At 42.7% G+C, this 20,606-nt stretch overlaps 1 protein-coding gene across 5 annotated transcripts in view; it reads right to left on the bottom strand.

The window, feature by feature from the left end:
* The window catches only part of RIMS2 (regulating synaptic membrane exocytosis 2), a 611,329-nt gene that overhangs the window by 137,690 nt on the left and 453,033 nt on the right, over positions 1-20,606 (bottom strand). Inside the window, exon 24 of one of the 5 annotated variants that reach the window (XM_015407290.1) lies at positions 7,219-7,251. The exons of 3 other annotated variants lie outside the window; for them this stretch is intronic. In XM_015407290.1, the coding sequence (XP_015262776.1) occupies positions 7,219-7,251 (33 nt within the window). Of the gene's footprint in view, positions 1-7,218; positions 7,261-20,606 lie in introns of all 5 variants that reach the window. One more of the 5 variants, XM_015407291.1, reaches the window with a different exon arrangement.

Genomic DNA, 20,606 nt, shown 5'->3' with positions numbered 1-20,606 from the left:
TAAACTAAAGAAGAAATTATAAATAGAAAAAACTTATGATTCAGAATTATTGTTATCAGTTTGTAGAGATAGCAGTAGTGGTAGAATAGATATTATTCATTCAGCGCCAAAGACACAGAAGGAAAAGTCAGACCTGCAGATTCATTCGTTTCACATTCCTTTGTCTTCATAATATTGTTTCAGAGAAAACACAAAATGTATTTAATACTTTGTCAGTTGTGGGAATAGTAAATTAAAACAAACTGTTGCATCTGAAAGCTTTGTTAACATTAGACAAATACAGTTTTTGTCAACAGTTTTCATATTCTAAATAGACTTTTTATGCCTAATTAGTCCCATGTACAGCTGTGATGTTTTCAGATCAGTAAGAGACTCATTTTGAATACAAAACCCACAATCTGAACTATGGACTACATTCCAAGCAAGGAATAAAAACCTCTGTGTTTTGAAACCTCTATTTGCATTAATGAAATGTGTTGAAAAGCTGGTTCCAAGACTGTTGGAGTAACACAACCAATCAATTTACAGAATTCAAATAAGTAAACATTGGTTTGATCCTAAAATATGGTACCAGCAACCAGGGGTCATTTCGTAGAAAAAGACGCTCATTAGCCTAACTCATTAGCATAACTTATTTGCATATGCCACACCCCCTGACATCACTGGAAGTGTGTCAGAAGGCAACACCCACCACTCAGGCTCCACTGGACTGTTTGGATTCCTAGCTATTTGGGGGGGAACGTGCACATCTGTCCTCGCAGAGGAGGGAGAGCTTGTACCTGAATAAAACTTGGTCTTAAAGGTGCCACTGGACTGCTTTGGACCAGGGGGGGGCAGGCTCTGCAACTTACCTGGCTGCTTCTTGCGCTGACTGAGGGCTGCTGAGAGCAGGGGGTGGGGCTTGTTGCATGTGCCTGCCCCCTGGGCTCTTTACTGCCAGAGCACCGCTCCTGTGCGCTCCTGCTGGAAATGACCCCTGCCAGCAACTAAATATGTGGAATGGACTTGGCATGGAGTAACTCAACATAGGATTTCACTGGCAGACTTTCTGTGCAAGAACATTGGCTCAGCAGTTCCGGTCTATGGCTTCAGCGATGGCGGAGGCTCTCTCCTGAACGGGGGAGGCATTCCGCGCTCCAGGGGTGCTGGAGGGGTGTCACCTCAAGTGGCACCCCCAGGTGAGCCTCAGTGTGGGGCTCCAAGCCGGGGGCGCTTGAGGGGCGACCTCTTCCACGGCTTGAAGCCGGGGAATTGAGGCGCTCCTCCCTGCCCCATTCGGTCCACCCCCTGAGAGGCTCGGTTTTTACCGAGCATAGCTGAATGCCGATCGGGACAAGCAAGCGGGTCAGCGAATGAAGCATGATTAAAAGGAGTCTGTGATCAGACTGTCAAGGAACTGGAGAATGAGACGAGCGAAGAAGCTTTAAAAGTGAGTTCCGATCCCCCCCCCACCCTCAGCGGCGTCGGGAGGAATCCCAGACGTAAACAAACCGAACTGTGATTTAAAGAGACGGGGAGGGGGAGAAGACAATTAATCACTCAAGCGTGCCAGAGACTTAGCTGTTTTTTGCGGATAAACCAGCACTTGCTGAAGAAGTGTGAAAAAGCACTCTTTAGTATAAACAAAGCGGAAAATGGCCGGCGTCCGAGGGAGAGGAGTAAGAGGGGGGCGTGGTTCTCAAAGTCCGAGAGTGGAGGAAGGAGATGTTTTCTCCACACTAACAGAGCTGCTTCGGCCCATTCATGAAAGACTCGATGGCCTTAACCAATTGATTGCTGCCTCAAACCAGAGCATGGCAAAACAGCAACAGCAGATCACCGAGCTTGTGAAAAAATCGATCCAAACTGATGAAAAACTTAAAGAGACCACACATGATGCTAAAAAGCTGAAGAAAAGAGTTGGTCTGATGGAACAAAAGCAGGATCTACACGAAAGGAAGCTATTGAACCTACAAATGGACAAAGCGAATAAAACCCTTAGATTCCAAGGGGTGGCTGAGACGACAGGAGAAATTTTGAAAGATGTGGCAGCTGAGCTAATCGCTCTATCGCTCGGCATTGCAACGGCTGAAGCGCATGCAGAGATAGAAGTGACATATCGTTCTTACTCTAAATATATTAAGCAAAACAAACTGCCGGGCGAGATCGTGGTCAAATTTCTCCGACGACAGACAAGAGATGATATTCTCAAAGCAACAGCAGACAAACCCCTGCAAATGGGATCAGCAAGTATCAGGGTCCTTAAGGACGTTCCATTTGAGGTTCGACAGAAAAGAAAAGCGTACAAAGAACTCATCTCAACACTTCAGATCAACCAAATTCAATACTCCTGGCTTTTTCCAGAAGGGGTCCAATTCAAATATAGAGACAAAAGAGAAAAAATCGACTCGGTGTTAAAAGCAGAAGAATGGTTGAAGCAATTCTTCGGACAGAAAGAGGAAGAGCAGCAAGACGGAGGAGGCCAGGCAGCTGACCTGGAAGAGACGGACAGAGACCTACTTGGAGCAGAAGGAGGCACGGCCAGAGAAGCATATGACTTGCGGCTAAGAGTTGCCAAATAGCACTTATGAACTAAAAAGACTTATGGATGAGCTGGAAGAAGTCTATGTGCACACTGAGAAGAAATTAGATATACAACAAAATGGACTAACTAATCTCCTAAATTCCTTGACTTAATGAAAGCATTAATCTTTATAACTAACTGCATACTAACTGTTAATGACCCTACTTTCTTGGGTTTTTAGTTATAGTGTGGGTTTTCTTTCTTTATACTGTTTGTATCCTGGGGTTTGTTATTTTAGTTTGTTATTTTTCCCCCCCCTTCCATTTTTTCTCCCTCTCTTTTCTTTCCTTTTTGTAGTCACGTAGGTGTAATAAAAAATCAATAAAGCTACCCTTCGGGGGATTAAAAAAAAAACAAAAAAAAAAACATAGGATTTCACTGCAATTTTCCATCACTACTTACACAGAGGATTTTAAAACTGTAACTACACAATTGTCCTCCAACTAGTAATTGAAACATATTTTTACAACCCAACATAGTAGAATTCTAATTTGTTTGAAAGATAGTAATTAAGAAAAACACTAAAATAAGTGGAACAACTTAAGCTTTAAGGACTGGGGGTTTGAAACATAAAATCATAGAATCATACAGTTGGAAGGGGCCATACAGACCATCTAGTCCAACCCCCTGCCCAATGGAGGACCAGCCTAAAGCATCTCTGACAACAGTAAGATACTTTTGCTGAAGGCAGATAGCATTTACCTTCCTTGCCCTCACCCCTCCACATGGTGGAGATATAACAGAAGCTTCAGCTTTGAAGACATTACTGTCTTGTTGCTTTTGTCATTTGTTTTGCTTTGGGTACTCCCCCCCCCTTTTCCACATGTGTTTTGCTCCCTCTGGGACTACTAGAGAAAGCAAAACACATTGGGGGGAAAGAACCCTGAAGAATAGGGACAAATGAGTGACAAAAATGACAGTGTGGAAGTGGCCAGGGTTTGAGACGTCAAGGAACTCTTTGTTGCAAGAGGTGGGTTGCTTTCATCTGTTTTGCCCCCACCCCTTTGCATGGAGGTATAAGAAGTTGCTGCGTCTGGGTGGCTTGAAGGGTAACTTTTGTCAAAGGTTTAGCAGTCTTGCTTCTGTGGTGTGGGAGAGGTATGCAGATGTGTTTTTATATATAGAATGCTTATCTAAAATAAGGATCGGATGAATTTGGGTGATCCTCCAAGTCAAAAACCAAAATTTTAAACACCACAGCATTAGAAGCTTCTACAGCCAAACACAAGAAACACTTTCAATACTGAACTTCTCATTAGTGACCTAATACACTAGCTTTATTCTAGCTCCATTCTGCAGAAATGGCAGTGAATAGGATAATCTGAAACACAGGCAACTTTATAGATGCAGGTTCAGGAGCGTAGCCATGATGGTCTGCAGCAAAAGACATAAATTCAAGTCCAGTAGCACCTAATGAGACCAAAAATATTTTGGGGGTATAAGCATTCAAGAGTGAAAGCTCCCTTCATCACATACAGTTCAAGAGCATTGGCTTTTCAAAACTGAAGAAAAGGCACCTTATTAAGATCTGAAAGAACTCCACAATTGGAATTTTAGTTTTCAGAAAAGGTAAATCTGCATTTATTAATTACTAGAAAAAAGGCCCGTTGTGGAAATAAATACAACGAGCTCTAGAAAGAGGCTCTTGGAGAGTGCCAAGGCACTCAGCGTCAATGTGCCATGGCGACCTCACCAGGGTATAATGACACAGAGTCCACCATTTTCTCCAGAGGAAATGATCTCTGCTACTTGAAGAGCAGTTGTAATTTTCAGTGATCTCCAGCCCTCATCTGGAGATTGGCAACAGGAGGAAAAGTAGTTTTTCATTGCAATGGGGACCAAAGCAGCTTACATCATTCTCCTCTCCCGCTTTTGACTTGCACAACAACCCTGTGAGGTAGTTTAGGTTGAAAGTCTGTGACCTGTCCAAAATCACCCACCCACCCAGCCCCTACAGCAAGAACCTGGATCTAGCAGACCCTGCTCTGAAGCACTGACAGGGCAGCCAACCTCCAGGTGAAGCCTGAGGATCACCAGGTATCACAACTGAACTCCAGACAACAGATTCCCCCCCCCAGAGAAAATAAGGTGGGCTATATGGCATTCTGTTCAGCTGAGGCCTCTCTCCTCCCCAAACCTTGGCTTCCATAGACTCTTCCAGAAAATCTCCAGAAATCTCCCTACCTGGAGCTGGCAACCCTAGACTCAGTACTGGCCTGGAGCTGGCAACCCTAGACTCAGTTCCTCACAAAGGCCTGCAAAGGGTTTCCTTCCTTTGTCTAAACTGAGCTTGGTTGCCTACTGTGGCGAAACGGGCTCCAGTTTACCACTCAGCTGTTTGCCTCCCACCCTCGCCCCGTGCACATATCTCACTCCTTAAATTTGTTGCCACGACTCACTGAATCGTCACTGCCTTTTTAGAGGGACGATGAGACCCCTCTGGCCAAATCTCTGTATTTGGAGATGGAATCCCCAGTCTTTGGGGGATCCCTGGAAAGTTGGCAACCCAAGGGTCTGGCCTTTCTTGCCTCCTTGGGCTACCCCCTCCCTTTGTTATTGTGCAGAGCGAGAGAGACTATGTGGTCAGAGCACAACACAGATTATTAGCCCAAATAAAAGAATTTATCTAACTATTGACACAGTTATGGGTCGCGCGCACTCACTGTGTATGAACCAACTGTATGAACCGAATGGGGGTTAAACACCATCCTCTTTTCACACTGGCCTTTGGCTCTCTCCTCTAGCCTCTCACTCTCTGGCCCAAGAGAGCAGGGTTCCCCCAGGTCTCTGGCTTGTGGCCTGGATAGCCTGGTCAGCACAGGCAGCAGGAGCCTTTCCTAACCTCCTGTAGGTCGAAGAAGGCCTCCTCTCTGGATGGGCTGCAGTTTGTATTGATGCCGCCCCGTGTGTTGGGACAGCCCCTGTTTTGCCGCCCTTTTCTGCCTTGGGGCAGCTGGGAACTGTAGTCCAGCAGATGAGGAAGCTCCATTCAAGCCAGTGAGTGAGACCTCTCTGGAACTACAGCGCAATTAAACCTTATGGCGGAACATTTTAAACAAACAACCACAGACAGCAGCCCAGCAGTCATCTTACAAACACAGGTAACTGCCATTTCGCTACACCTACCAACAGCTACACAGGTAACTGCCATTTCGCTACACCTACCAACAGCTACTCAGGGAAAAGTTAAATCCCACACAGGAGGCAAGCAGGAGAAGCGTCTTCGTCAAAGAGACAAAGCCATTTGCCAAGAATTCTGACAGGGCAGAGTGGAAGGGGGAGTGGGTGGGGAAGAGCAGCACGCCCGCCCAATGGCACGCCAGTAGTCTTGACTGGCAGCCAACGGGCCAATGGCTGGGGGAGTGCATGTAATCTCGCCACCCCAAAGGCCAGAAGCCACCACCATTCGGCAATTATATATAAGAGAGATGGGGCATATTGCTGTCGCCTGTTATTTTATCTGCGAAGGATGATCAGCTCAAAACCCTTTACAAAACATTGCTTCCATCCTTCAACAGATGTTTATATTACCTAACTATGGCCCTGGTCACACGGGCCAGATAACGCAGGGGGGAGGCGTGGCTGTTCGCCCCAGAGCAAAATAAAGTACGGTAGCCTGATCACATGGTCCCCCAAGTCTTCACACTTAGGCTGTTAGCTGGCGATCACATGGCGATGCTGGAGCATGGCAAAGAAGCAGCGTGGCAAGCGTTTTGCGTTTGTGCACATGTGCAGTTCTGCAGAGCAGCACTGCTTTCAGTTATGTGTTTATGCGCATGCGCTTACGAAAAACATCCGGTTTGCGATGGGACGTGGACAGGCACCAGATGCCATGGGATACCAGAGCTCCTGCGATCAGACGCCCACCCCTGCCCCGCGTTTTCCGGATGCTAGTGCACTTTCCGAGGTACTTTTTGACTGTGCATCTTCGGCGGGATGCCACGGGTGCGCTATGCTTCCCAGATGTTGGGGTGTGATCGCGCCCCGAAAATCCGCCTGACATTCATGCCTTTAGCACAGCAAATCCTCCATGTGACCGGCGCCTATGTGAAACAACTGTCTCAGTGCTTTTCATTACCCTATTTCGTTATTATGTTATATTGATGTTCTTTCTTATTACTAATTACACAAAACCTATAATGACTATACTCAGGACTGACTTAAAAATGCAAGAGCCACTTCCCATAGCATGAAATGGAATGGTATGAATTTCTTCAAATTTCACAGATCCTCTTTCTAAACATGTTTGAATTTCTTTAACCCATCTAAGAATTCCTGATAAAATGATAATTCAGAATATAGGCAATCACAGTAATTAATCACAGTAATTAATGCTAATTAACTTGAGACCTAGAAATCTGATATGCAGAAGATAGCGACAGTCAAGTAAACAGGAAGGAAAAAAGTTCTCTTTCCCAAATACTTTATGTAATCCATTAAAGCTGCTGTTTTAATATCCAGAATATTTTGTTCCCTACCAAAATTAATATACAACTAAGGTTGCATTTTTATAGTGATGACAAAATGAGAGAGAAAGAATACTTGTATGTAGACATATATGAGAATGAGAGAAATGTGAGAAATGCAATGTGTCAAAATTCACAGGACAAGCTAGAAGGAAAATAGAACAGAGAAAACCAGTAGAAGAGACAGACCTGGGTTTCTTCTCCTTGATGAATCCACTTCTTCTGTGATCACGTCGTGTAATGTACAGACAGAGACAAAGAAGATGGACGTGAGTGGATGTACTCAGAAGATAAAAACTGACACTGAGGGAAAGGGCCACAATTGTGAGAAAGAAACCTGTAGTGTACAGTCAGTCAATGGGGGGGGGGGGAGAAAACACAGCAAACACTAAAAGGAAGAAAATATCTATTTGAACTAGAAAGGATCAGAAATACAAGATTAGTGTAAAATCTTGAGGGGGGAAAGCACACATTGTTACTGCTGTTCCCCCAGTATGGCTGAAGAAAAATGCAGAAAAAACGAAAATGCATTTACTCGCGAATTCAGTTTGGTCCAGGAATATTCAACATACTTAAACAACATTTCTCTGGGCTAAAGTTAAAAAATTAACTTTGAGCTTTCTCCATAATAATATTATCAGATGGTTTAAAATATTTTTTGCTGAAGTTAAACTAATTTTAAGTAGCAGGAAAATGGGAGAAAATATCTCATTATCTGGAAGAGGAAATAAAGCCACTGGTTTATAAGAAACCAGATTACAATGAATACTAATTAAATATATAACTGATTCTGAAATATTAGTCAATCAAGCAGGCCATTATTACAATACAAGTAAAAATTGGGTTTAAATGGAAATGAGTTTCAGAGCATCTATAGCTCTTACCTATAATTTCTTCCAGGAGCCTATATGTTATCATCACTCATGTTCTTCACATAGCTGGTTTACTATATAAATAATTAACACAAGTAACGAGCATACACTGTTTGGTGTTTTACATTATGGCATATCAACCTTAAGGCAAACTAAACTAAATAAATCGAAACTATTGAAACTATAAATAAATAAACTGTTGTTTTGGTCAATTCCACCTTCCTTATGGAAATCAACTGCAACTACCATGAGATTTTCCAATCAAGACTTTGCCACCCGTCCTTTTTTTAGAATGACCTGACCATGAGTAAGCATGCTGAAACAAGAGAAAACTGCTGATGGAAAGGAGGATAATCAATTCTGTGTTTGGTCAGTAGAAAGAAGATGTTGCTGTAGGGTCTTGGTGGAATCCAGAGTGATGCATTTAAGTCTAACAGTCTGCAGGTGAAACTATATTCTACTGTACGCCGAAAAATCAACCAAGGACACCTTCTTGAAGACGCCTATATACCACGAGCATGTTAAGCATCTCCCTTCCTTTGGAGACTTACTGAAGGCAAATCCTGGGCATATTTTGGAAGAAATGCAAAACTTTAAAATTATGCTGATATTTGTTGCAGTGATATCATAGTTTACTTGGTTTGCCTATTAAAGTATGTGCTTAATGTTTGGAAGACACGGGCCTAGGTACAAACTGAAATGAAGAGTAAAACAAGCAAACATCCTTTACTATATGTGATACCTGCAGTTTTCCCTATTGTAAATTACTTATACAGTAAAAACCAAATAAAACAAGTGCTGGAAAAAAATCAAATTATTTGCCTATTTGTCACATTTGTATCCTGTTTACTTGTGAGAAAGAAATGAAGAGAAAATTGTTTCCTACAATCAGAAAGTTCCTCAGCATCAGAGCTATAACTGAGAAGGCCTTAATATATACCCCTGTAGATTGTACATTCTACAGCTCTGTCTATACATAATATATCCCATACTCTCAATCACATTCATGGATTTTGAGTAGGGCAATCCACAGATTACACTCAGACATTGAGGGGCAGGCCATAAAAGGTTTTCTAGGGGACCCACTAATACCCCACATTGGCATATGCATGGCAAGCAATACAAATATCACAGAATGGATAGATACGTTCTCATTGTTGTATACCTGTTGTATACAAGTTCCAGCACCCATCATGCAGATCCCACACAAAGCGCGTTATAACGCCTAATCCTTGAGATTTCAGAGATAGTAGTCAAATCCTCAAACTCCAAGAAGTAGTTAGTAAATTACTTCTGAAGTGTAAGTGCAATCCCTCTTTCAGTATATAACTCAGCTATTCAGTGTGCCAAGATCTACAGTGCAATCCTGTGCAGTTATTTCAGTCTACTGGAAATCAATGGGATTAGATTGGAGTAGCTCTGCATAGGATTGTATTGTTAGACAGAGCCCAAAACACAATGATGGTAAAGTCTATACAACACATTTGTTATCACATTACCTCCATAGTTCTTATGCAGTGATCTGGTTATGAAGACATTGAGTACGGATAGGGCATTGCCAAAATGATCTTTGTATTCCACATAACTTCGTACCTCATTAATCCTTTCTGTCCTGTGTATAAGAGGCTGGGGTGGTCTTTTGAGTGTTACTGGATGAAAATTTTCATCCATTTTTTAAAAAATTAGATCTTCAGATCATGAGACAGAGTTGAGCTGCTGTTAAGAAATTTCATAGAATGATCACTGGGTTCTTTCAAGGAAGAATTTCTCTTTCCCTGGGAGTTGTTAGTTCTTACTGGACCATCAGACCAATGTAGAATTTTGGATAAATAATGCACAATGGAAAACTGTAAATGCCAGATGTATATCAGTGTAAGAGAAGCCACATGTCCTGAAAGAAGAAGACAAAGAGGTGGAGGAGGAGGAGATTGGATTTATACCCCACCCTGAAGGAGTCTCAGAGTGGTTTACAATCTCCTTTTCCTTCCCCTCCCCACAACAGACACCCTGTAAAGTAGGTGGGGCTGAAAGAGCTCTTTCGAGGCCTGCTCTTGAGATAACAGTTCTGAGAGAACTTGTGACTTACCCATTCTCACACCAGCAGCTGCATGTGGAGGAGCAGGGAATAAAACCCAGTTTAACTGGCTCTAAAATTATTTCAGCTCTCTTAAAATGTTTTCCCTTTGCCACTTTCTGATGATGCCATCTAAAAAGTGGCAAAGAAAGAATATTTTAAGAGGTCTGAAATAATCTGTGCTACTTTCAGGAAGTGCAGCTTCTCTTACACTGTTATACATCTGGCATCTATAACCTATTCTATACCCCTGAGATATTTTAACGTGCAAAGTGGAGAAGGAAGACGATTAGGAGCTGGAAGGGAAAAAGGAATTGAGCTGAAATGCCCCTTTTCAATCTGATCAACCCTTCCTGCGCTTAATTCCTTGCAAATAACAGTTCGCTCACCCAATATAACATAATCTGTGGGAAGGAAGGAAGGAATGTCATGGATTGTTTAATCACTTTACACTGGCAAGTCAGGCCCTGTAACCCACTTCCAATAAACCATGCTTAATACATAACAATCATACATAATATTTATTAAACCTTCACGTTTTCTTCAGCAGATGTACTCTCAGTATGCTCAGTATCCAGACTCTACCACTTTCACATGCAACAATGCCTAGCTATCGCTGGTCAGTTTTTTTTCTTACTTATATGATTACTTGCCTGTCCTCTTAAATAAAGGCTTAACAAGATGTACCTAGGATTCCTGGCTCACCTCCATATTACTCATTTATCCTCCTCTCTCAACTGCTCCTCCCAAATCTTGTCTTCCTTTTACTCATTCCCCTCCAATTATTATTTCTGCCTTCACCTTATTTTCATATTGTGCCACACTGTAGTCTCTCAATGACCAATCAATCCATCCCAACCTTCTAGAATGCGAAATGGCTTAGGCTCCAGTCCTAAGCACATTTACTACAGAGTAAGCTCAGTGGGAGTGACTTCTGAGCAAACATGCTTAATGTACTGTCAGGATATTAAATAACTTTAAGTAAAGGTAAAAATTTCCCTTGCTCGAAAGCCGGTCGAATCCGACTCTAGGGGGCAGTGCTTATCTTCGTTTCCAAACTGAAGAGCCAGCGCTGTCCGAAGATGTTTCCGTGGTCATGTGGCCGGCATGACTAAACACCGAGGTGCACGGAACGCTGTTACCTTCCCACTGAAGTGGTACCTATTTATCTACTTGCAATTTCTTGCTTTTGAACTGCTAGGTTGGCAGGAACTTTGCACATATTTTAATTTGTATAGATAACAACAAATAAAACTAAACATTTTAAAAAGGAAGGTCAATATTAATTTAAGCCACACACTTTTTCTAATTGATGTGCATTCTAACACGTGGCTCTATTTTTGCTATTCTAAAAAAAAGAAAAGAAACTGTGCCACAATACTAATCTAGATAGTTTCTACAGACTAAAAAAAATTCACAAAGTGAAAAAAATAAGGTACATTAAGCACACACTTATTACAAAAAGCATGAAATGTAAAAATTTTATAGTCTCATGCTTTCTGGTGGTTTTCCAAACCCTGACAAACCTGGCTCAGTATGATGTTTCTTTTTCGGCAATGATTTGTCATCAGTTATTGTACCATTCACCTTTTTCTGCTGGTCTTCCCATGTAACTTCTAGCGTAAACCAAAAGAAATCAGAGCTTGTCAGAAACATTAAGTAAATTCTATAAGACACCTGACAAAATTTGATGCTATTTATTGTAAAGTGGCCCACAAGCATTTTAATATATTCAAGTTGGGAGCTTTTGTTTAATTAAATAGCCAATTCAATATAAGCACTGTAATTTTTTTGGAAAATGTACTCTTAATGTATCCTATCCCACCCCAAAGATTCAGAATATGCTTAAAAGTAGGTGAAAATATGAAATAAAATGGTTTGGATGCTGCTTAGAATTCCACAGACGGAAAGGAAAGCAATTCTTTCCAATTTCCCTCTCCCACGGCAGACTTCTGACTCCCCTGAACTATTTCTCTGGGACCCTCAGAAGTAGCATTTTAGCTTTTCAACATTTTGGACTGCAACTTTGGCAAACTGTATTGTTAGTTCTCCTTTGATGTTATAGCTATGCCAATAAAGGTTCTTATGATGATGATTTGGATTGCAACAGGGCAGGGGAGGTAGAGAAGTCATGCTCTGCAGACATACGTTCCCTCTGTCCATGGAAGTTGTAGGTAGGATCAAAGTCAATGTGTATTTTTAAAAGTCAGATAGGTTGACTGACTCAGCCCCCCCCCCAAAAGAAACAAGAAAATGAGGACCGCCTTGCTAGATCAGATTAAGCATCATTTTAATGTATCCTGTTTGCAACAGTGTCCAGAAAGATGACCCTGGAAATTGACAAGTATCATAGTCTTCACCTGCTGTTTATTTTACAACTTTGAATACTTAAGAGATACACTGACATGCTACCACTGATCAGATTCAGATGGGTAGCCGTGTTGGTCTGAAGCAGCAGAACAAAGTTGGAGTCCAGTGACACCTTTAAGACCAAGAAGAAGAAAGAAGAGCTGGATTTATACCCCGCCCTTCACTTGGAGTCTCAGAGTGGCTTATAATCTCCTTCCTTTCCTCTCCCCACAACAGACACCCTGTGAGGTAGGTGGGGCTGAAAGAACTGTGAGAGAACAGCTCTGAGAGAACCCATTTGACTGCATGTGGAGAAGTGGAGAATCAACCCCAGTTCTTCAGATTAGAGACCGCTACTCTTAACCATTACACCAAACAAAATTTTATTCAAGGTATGAGCTTTCATGTGCACGCCGATCCAAGTACCCACCAGGGCTGACCCTGCTTATCCGCTGAGATCTTAGCCTGGGCTATTCGGTAGCCCACCAGACATCAGCAAGCCCCTGGTTTAAATCTGCCTGTATTGTACTGACCCTCTCGCCGTCTTCGCCGTGGGGACCAGGGAGATCTTATTATTCATTTTATTTATATATTGTGTTGATTTATACCCGGCCCTCCCCGCGAGCGGGCTCAGGGTGGCTTACAGCGTGGGTACCCTGTACCACAAAAACCATGTCCAACATTTAAACAGCATTAAGCATTAAAAAACAATTCAACAATTAACAATTAAAGTGCTAGTGATGGTACACTTTTGATGGTAATCTCTAAATGATTCAGATGGCGTACTAACAATTATCATCGGCATTGGTGATCTTCAGCTTGGTGCAATGATATAACGCAAACCCTCCCCAGGACCAGAGTCAACCCAAACCACGGATGTTGATGGTGGTAGAGGAGTGCACCGGGGTCACCCTAGTCTGGTGGTAGAGGAGTGCACTGGGGTCACCCTGGTGCGGAGGGGGAGAGAAACAAAAGCCGTGAGCGGCCCTGATCTCTTCCAGGAGCTCATTCCACCAGTGTGGATCCGCCACTGAAAAGGCCCTGGCCCTGGTGGCCACAAGCCTGGCATCCTTAGGGCCAGGAACGGTCAGTCGATGTTGTGTTTCTGACCATAGTGCTCGCTGGGGTATATATGGGGAAAGGCAGTCCCGCAGGTATGTCAGACCCTGGTCTCTATGTCCCTGCTGCCCAGGGCCTGATCACCATGGGGACAGTTTACTGCCTTGTGCGCTCCTAGAGGAATAGCCACTTGCCTAAGAAGAAGTGTGCTTGCACACAAAAGCTCATACCTTGAATAAAATTTTGTTGGAGTTAAAGGTGCCACTGGACTCAAATTTTGTTTTTGTTTTTTACCTATCATAGCTTAGCCTATATGAACTTATCCTACAAAGAGTTGTCTAAATCTATGTGCTCTTTGTGTGGCTGCCTTTGAAGTCTGTTCAGAAGCTTTAACACTCAAAATGTGACAGCTAAGATGCAAGCAGGTACTAATTGTAAGGACTACATGTCAGCAGTGTTAAAGGGTCTCTATTGGCCACCAATATGCTATGGGGCACAATTCTAAAGTACCTATAACACTCTTTAAAATCTAGGAATAGGGTACCTGAAGGACAGCATCCCCTTGTACAAGCCTACCCACCAATTAAGACCATCTGCTCTTGTGTTCCATTACTTTCAGAGGCTGGACAACAACTAGAGATAGCACCCACTCATTGGAGGTGCCCAGGTTCTAAATATCCTTCCCCAGAAGCTCTCCTAGTGCCAAATGTACATGTTTTTAGGCAACAGGTGAAGACATTTTTATTGTTCAAGCCTTTTAGATTTTCCTTCCTTATGGGGTTTTATTTGCTGTACTGTTTTTCCCCATTGCTGTTTCAGAGAGCTTTCTTCTTTTTTATGCTGGCTAATTTTAGAGTTCTAAGATTTGTTTATTGGGATGTTCTTACCATTTTACTGTTACTTTTTAAGTAACCTTATATATATTTGTAAGGTCTACTGCATACCTATTGAAACCACATATGAAATGAAATATTGGTCTGTGGAAGTCCCATTGCTCTTTGTCACATTTGATTCAGCTGGATGGGGTGGGGATTCCAGTAGCAGTCACTTGTATATGAATTGGTGTGACTCATCTTATCTTACAGATTTTGAGGTACTGAATAATAATTTAAGGTTTAATAACACAAAGGAAAAAACTGGCCCTCGGTAGTGTGAGATACTTATCTCATTTTATGGATTTTGACAAGTTCAGAGTTAACTGGCCATTTGAGGCTTCCATTTGCTGGAAACAGCCAGTGTTGCCATATATGGGGAAAGAAAACATTAGCAAGAGATACCACTGTGTGTAGCTCTGTAATACACTATGACGATCAGTATAAAGAATTCTGAAAAAAATCAATACAAAAACACAAGAAAAATAATTGAAAGGTTGGGAAAGAAATACTTTCTAAACAATATTCTACTATTGTAATGGGTGGGATTGACACTGACATCCATGGATATCTCCTACAAACAACAGAACAAAGTTTGAGTCCAGTGGCACCTTTAAGACCAACGAAGATTTATTCAAGATATAAGCTTTCGTGTGCACGCACTCTTCTTCAGATATAATGAAATGGAAATTATCAGTCCATACATATAGGTCAAAGGTGAGCAGTAAGTTAGCATACTGCATAATGAAACCATTCATTTGGGTTTAATTCTGGGGGGTGGGAACATAGTGAATGAAATAAATATGCCAAAATTAGCAGACATATGCTTAATTGTGGCATGCTGAGAGTAATTAACTAAGCCCCTATCCTCATGATCCATCCATCTCCTCTCAAGCATGGGGATGACCTTACAGCATCTTCTTCTTTGGATGGAGTATGGATGGAGCGTAACAACAGGGTCTCAGTTAATTACTCTCAGCATTTCACAATTAAGGAAACATCTGCCCGTCAATCTCCAATTCTGACATATTTATTTCCTTTACTATGTTTTCCCTTCAGAATTAAATCCAAACAAATGGTAACCATTCATTATGCTGTATGCTAATTTACTGCTCACCCTAGAAGAGGAGGAGGAGGAGGAGGAGGAGGAGGAGGAAAAGATTGGATTTACACCCCACCCTTCACTTGGAGTGTCAGAGTAGTTTACAATCTCCTTTCCCTTCCCCTCCCCACAACAGACACTCCGTGAGGTAGGTGGAGCTGAGACAGCTGTCAGAGAACTACTCTTGAGAGAACACCTCTGTGAGAACTGTGGCTGACCCAAGGTCACCCTGCAGCTACATGTGGAGGAGTAGGGAATCAAGGCCAGTTCTCCCAGATTAGAGTCCACGCATTTAACCACTACAATTAACCTCTACACCAAACTACCTATAAGTATGGACTGGTAATTTCCATTTCATTGTATCTGAAGAAGTGTGTGTGCACATGAAAGTTTATACTCTGAATAACACTTTTTTGGTCTTAAAGGTGTCACTGGACTCAAACTTTGTTCTGCTGCTTCAGACCAACACAGCTACCCACCTGAATCAGACAAACAACCAAAGTACTGTAATAGTTAGAATGTGGGACTAAATTGGGGAAACCTGGATTCAAATCCCTACTAAGGTCCCGTTCACACGAGGGGATTTGGGCCAGTAGCAGGACAGTTCGGGGGCGGATCAAACCGGCGCGATCACACCACAACATCTGGGAAGCGTGGTGCTTCCGTCCCCGAACTGGCCCATCCACTCGATGATCCGGAGCAAGTAGGAATCACCTACCGAGGTGGTTCATTTCCCTGCTACGCCGCAAACCGGGAGTCTGATCGCTGGCGCAAGGATGCGCCGGCGCGTCCCCGGCTCCGAGCCGAACTGCGCATGCTCGGACATGCGCAGTTCGACTGGCTCGGCGTCTGATCTGTGTTTCCTCCCCGGCGTCTGATCGTGCCGGGGAGAAAAGGCGGCGTGGCCAGGGGATCCGTGGGATCCCGCCGCACCGTTTCAACTTTGGCGCGGCTTTTAAAAGCCATGCTTTTTGCCGCTTTTTCCCCTGCCGTGTGGCAGGGGCCAGAGCCATGAAATTTAAGTCAGATCAGTCACTGTCTCCCAGTCTCACTTAAAACACAAGTTCACTTATATAGGTGAAATAAGGCAGGAGACAACCATGAGTGCTACCCTGAGAGAGGAAGGGTGAGTTAAAAACAGTAGATAGCATTATCAGTATTTTATAGCAACTTGCACAACTGTAAATAAACTGGGTGTCTGAGGAATAAGAGCTTACAAATGATGTACACCCCATTGATGCTTCAGTATCAGTAAGCTTCCTGTGAAGTTTTCTGATCTCATTAAGAAGGAGGTCAACAAGAAAGAAACAAGTCACGTAAAAATGAATTTGGGCATGTCAGCTATTCTGGAAGATAGGCAACTATTTTTTAAGTATACTGCCTATTGCTAAATTATGAAGGAGTGAAAACCTTATGTGATTACAATTTTTACAGATTTCCCATTCAAGCTGCAGCTCCTTGTGATCATGCAGCCTATACAGTTCCCAAGAGATCTTCAACTCTCAAAATCCAATCTTTTGGTTATGGAGGGAAGTAAAAAAGAGCTGGATGGAAAAATCCATTTTGTGAGCAGAGTTCCATCTGCAGTTCTTTGGATCCACCCCTATGTTTCTTTTTCAGAAAAGGGAAAATGGGTGGTTCAATTTACAAATAATAGTAACTGCAATTCCAAAGGGTTAGCCAACTATTTTAATCTGTTGAAGCAAATTAAACAAGAGTCTAGTGGCAACTTAAACATTAACAAAATGTATTTCAGCATACTGAGTATTTCAGCATACTCAACTCGGATTTAATTCCTCCCATCCCATGATTCAATAAACTATTAGGTGCTCTGCTTATTTCACAGCTAAAGAGTCATTGCAAGGGGTGCAGATTAATCTCACCAGGAAGAAGTGCAAAAGCAAAACTGAAAGCAACAACTCATCATATATTTGGTATAAATAGCCTATACATTTTTAGTTGAATACTATTGCACTGACCAAAGCCCTGGTCTTTACTGATGGACATGTACAGGTAATAATAAAACAGCCAATGGAGTACAAATTCCTAACGTGTTTTTTTTAACAGAAAGATAATTAAAATGTATAATTACATTACAGTGTTGACTATAAATATTAGCTAAAAACAAATCAGCAGATATAGCAGCACTTGGGGTTTGGAACATGATGAAACTCAAATGTTTGCAATACTGTACTACAATCATGGGAAAAGACTATTCCAGCAGCTAAATGAAACAGAAATTCAGAGGAACCTTAAAGACTAAGAAAAATGATTCCAGCATGAGCTTTTGTGAGTCAGAGCTCACTTCTTCAGATGCTATGGGATGGAAATCATTTTGGACTCTAGATGTTACTAGATTCAATACACCTGCATGTTCAAGCTAAAAGTGTTAAATAACTTATCAATTTATCTAAACTCAATGTTGGTATATTTCTAGTCTAAAATTTACATCCCTAATCCTTTATTTTATGCCATTTAAAAGTTCCTCTATTAAAATCAGACTTTTCAAAGAAACAAGTCCTAGCATCTGAAAAGGCACGTTTTCTAGATAAAATATGTTTTTAAATTTTTTTTAGATAATTTAATATCAAGGTTGCATTTCAGTATTTTATTATATGGGCAATCTTACTCCCAATACATGCTCAAGATAAAACATTTGCCTTCAGTCCTTATTAGTTAAGAAACAGCTACGTAGTTAGATCAAAATAAATGAAATTACAGAATGAAGAATCACAATGGATAGTAACATAAAATACAGTTTCTCTTAACAGTCTGTAAAAGATCAGTAAGCAGTAAAGACAACGGAACAGGTTACTATTATCCATGTAAAAAATTCAGGTAGACGTATGGTATGGAAAATACTTCTGCACCAATCCATTGAATCACTGGGCAAGCACTTCACAATGCCACACAAACTGAAAGGTTGGTATCAGACACTCTCCCCAGCCTTGAGAAAAACCTCTGCTTTCATTTCATTTTTAAATAAGAAAGGCCCCGGTCACACAGGCTGGATATCGCGGGGGGGATGCGTGGCTAATTGCCCCGGCTCAGTTTGATGCGCGATTATGCGATCAGATGCGCCGGTGGCACACCACGGGTCCTTCCCTCGGCACCGGCGGGTAAACGAGGGACTGGAGGGGAATGCTGCGCGCTGGCGCGATCATACCACGGGTGTCTGGAGGCAGCCCGTGGCAAATATTTACTAGTACCTTGGAGGTACTAGTTTTTTAAGGCGCATTGTCTGCGGAAAGCCACCGGTGCGCTCCACTTCCCAGATGTTGGGGTGTGATCGCGCCCGGATAATCCGCCCACCATCCGTGCCTCTCCTGCGGCAACTTTGCCGTGTGACCGGGGCCAAAGAAAGGTTTCAGAATTTGCATGCTCATTTAAGTGGGTTTGCAAGTAAATGCAATGACTGGCAAAATCTCAAAAGACTGCATTTGATGGTTGAACAGAACTTCCAGAGGACAGGGATCCATGGTTTCTTACCTCTGGCACAGGCAGAATATGTTATCCAGAATGAACAAATCTACAGGTATATAATTTAGGTTTTCCAGGTAGAATTTTATTGCTGGGCCCTGGACTAATATAAGCAGTCCATAGATGCCAAGCAAAAAAGTATTCCTCTTCCTCCACCCAAGCCCTCTGCACTTCAGTTATGCTGTACAGGGGGAGTGGACCAGTACTTCAGTTGGGACTGGTTCCAGTTCCACTACAAGAAGACTGGTTTGATTCTGACATTGGGATGCATACGGCCAAATCTCTGAGCTGCTAATTATTGGCTAAAGTTCAAAAAAGCTTGAGAAAAAATAGAAGTTTGCCAGTAAGCAAGTTTCTACCCCTCAAGAAACCAGCTGGTTCTATGACAGAAAGCCTGGATCATGCAGACATTTCCGTTTCAAAGAATTGTAGGTATGTTATAGTAAACAGTTAGCAAAGACTGAGACCATAGTTTTTCAGGGCTACAATTTTCTCCATCTTGGCTAATTATTTCCTGAAATATATTTTTCAAAAAATAGTGGCATCATTGTTTTCCTTTTCAAGTGTTTCTCTTTCATTTTCTCCCTTCTTCACATATACTGAGCCTGGTTGGATATTGCTCTTCTCTCCTTTCCCTCAGCCTTGGGTCATGTGGATTCACTTTCTTCTTCTCACTGCAGCATTACACGGTTGCTTCTTCCCTGTCACTATGTAGGAGTCTCTAGAAATGTACTAGTATTCTCTTCTTAAGATTTCTTTTCATTTTCTAGGGTTGCCAAATCTGGATCGTCTGGGAGCGGGGGGCTCCCGGACAATCCCGGGTGTGCGCAGCGTGCACGTCACCCGGAAGTGACGTCGCACGCTGGGGGCGGGGCCACGCGATTGGAGGGGAAAACGGAAGATTTGTATTCACTTACCGTGAAGCTTCCTTCTCGGTGGTCCAGAGTGGGGCAGTCCTTGACTCCTTACTCCTGGGAAAGCACCTCCCCCTTCCATAGGCAGGGCCGGCAAACTTTGATCCCAGAGGGGAGGGGCTTATCCTCTGATCCCCAGTCATACCGAAAGCCACCTCCGAGCTGCTGTAAATACACTTAAAAAATAACTCCTTCCCCCTCAGACAACCAGGGAATACCATCACAGCCACGGGCTTAAACAAATACAAACCAGTATTTTAACCATTAGAGAAAAGAAACAGCAACAGTCCGCCACATCACGTAATCATTTAGACCATATTCACGAACAGCTGAACAACTGCAAAACATAAATGGACCGGAAGTCGTGTCCAACAAGAGAGGGTGGGTAGGACTGCCCCACTCTGGACCACCGAGAAGGAAGCTTCACGGTAAGTGAATACAAATCTTCCGTTCTCCGGTGGTCCAGGAGTGGGGCAGTCCTTGACTCCTTACTCCTGGGACGTAAAAAAGCAGCGCTCCCCCCGGGTGGGTCACACAACTTCCGGTGCCTACAGGGCCTGAAGGAGCCCTCTACTGTCAAATACTGCTTTTGCCAAGGCTAGTTTGTTAATCCTATAGTACTTTGTAAAGGAATGGACAAATCTCCGTGTCACCACCTTACAAGTGACTTCTAGGGGTGGCAAGGCCCTATATGCCACCAATGTGACTGCCCCCCATAGAGTGCCCTGTGACCCCTACTGGAGGTACTAACCCCTACCAAGGCTAGTTTGTTAATCCTATAGTACTTTGTAAAGGAATGGACAAATCTCCGTGTCACCACCTTACAAGTGACTTCTAGGGGTGGCAAGGCCCTAT

The sequence above is a fragment of the Gekko japonicus genome, unplaced genomic scaffold (genome assembly GCF_001447785.1).
Source record: "Gekko japonicus isolate JY-2015 unplaced genomic scaffold, Gekko_japonicus_V1.1 scaffold119, whole genome shotgun sequence".
In the NCBI taxonomy this organism is placed as follows: domain Eukaryota; kingdom Metazoa; phylum Chordata; class Lepidosauria; order Squamata; family Gekkonidae; genus Gekko; species Gekko japonicus.
This window is presented reverse-complemented; position numbering and strand designations above follow the sequence as displayed.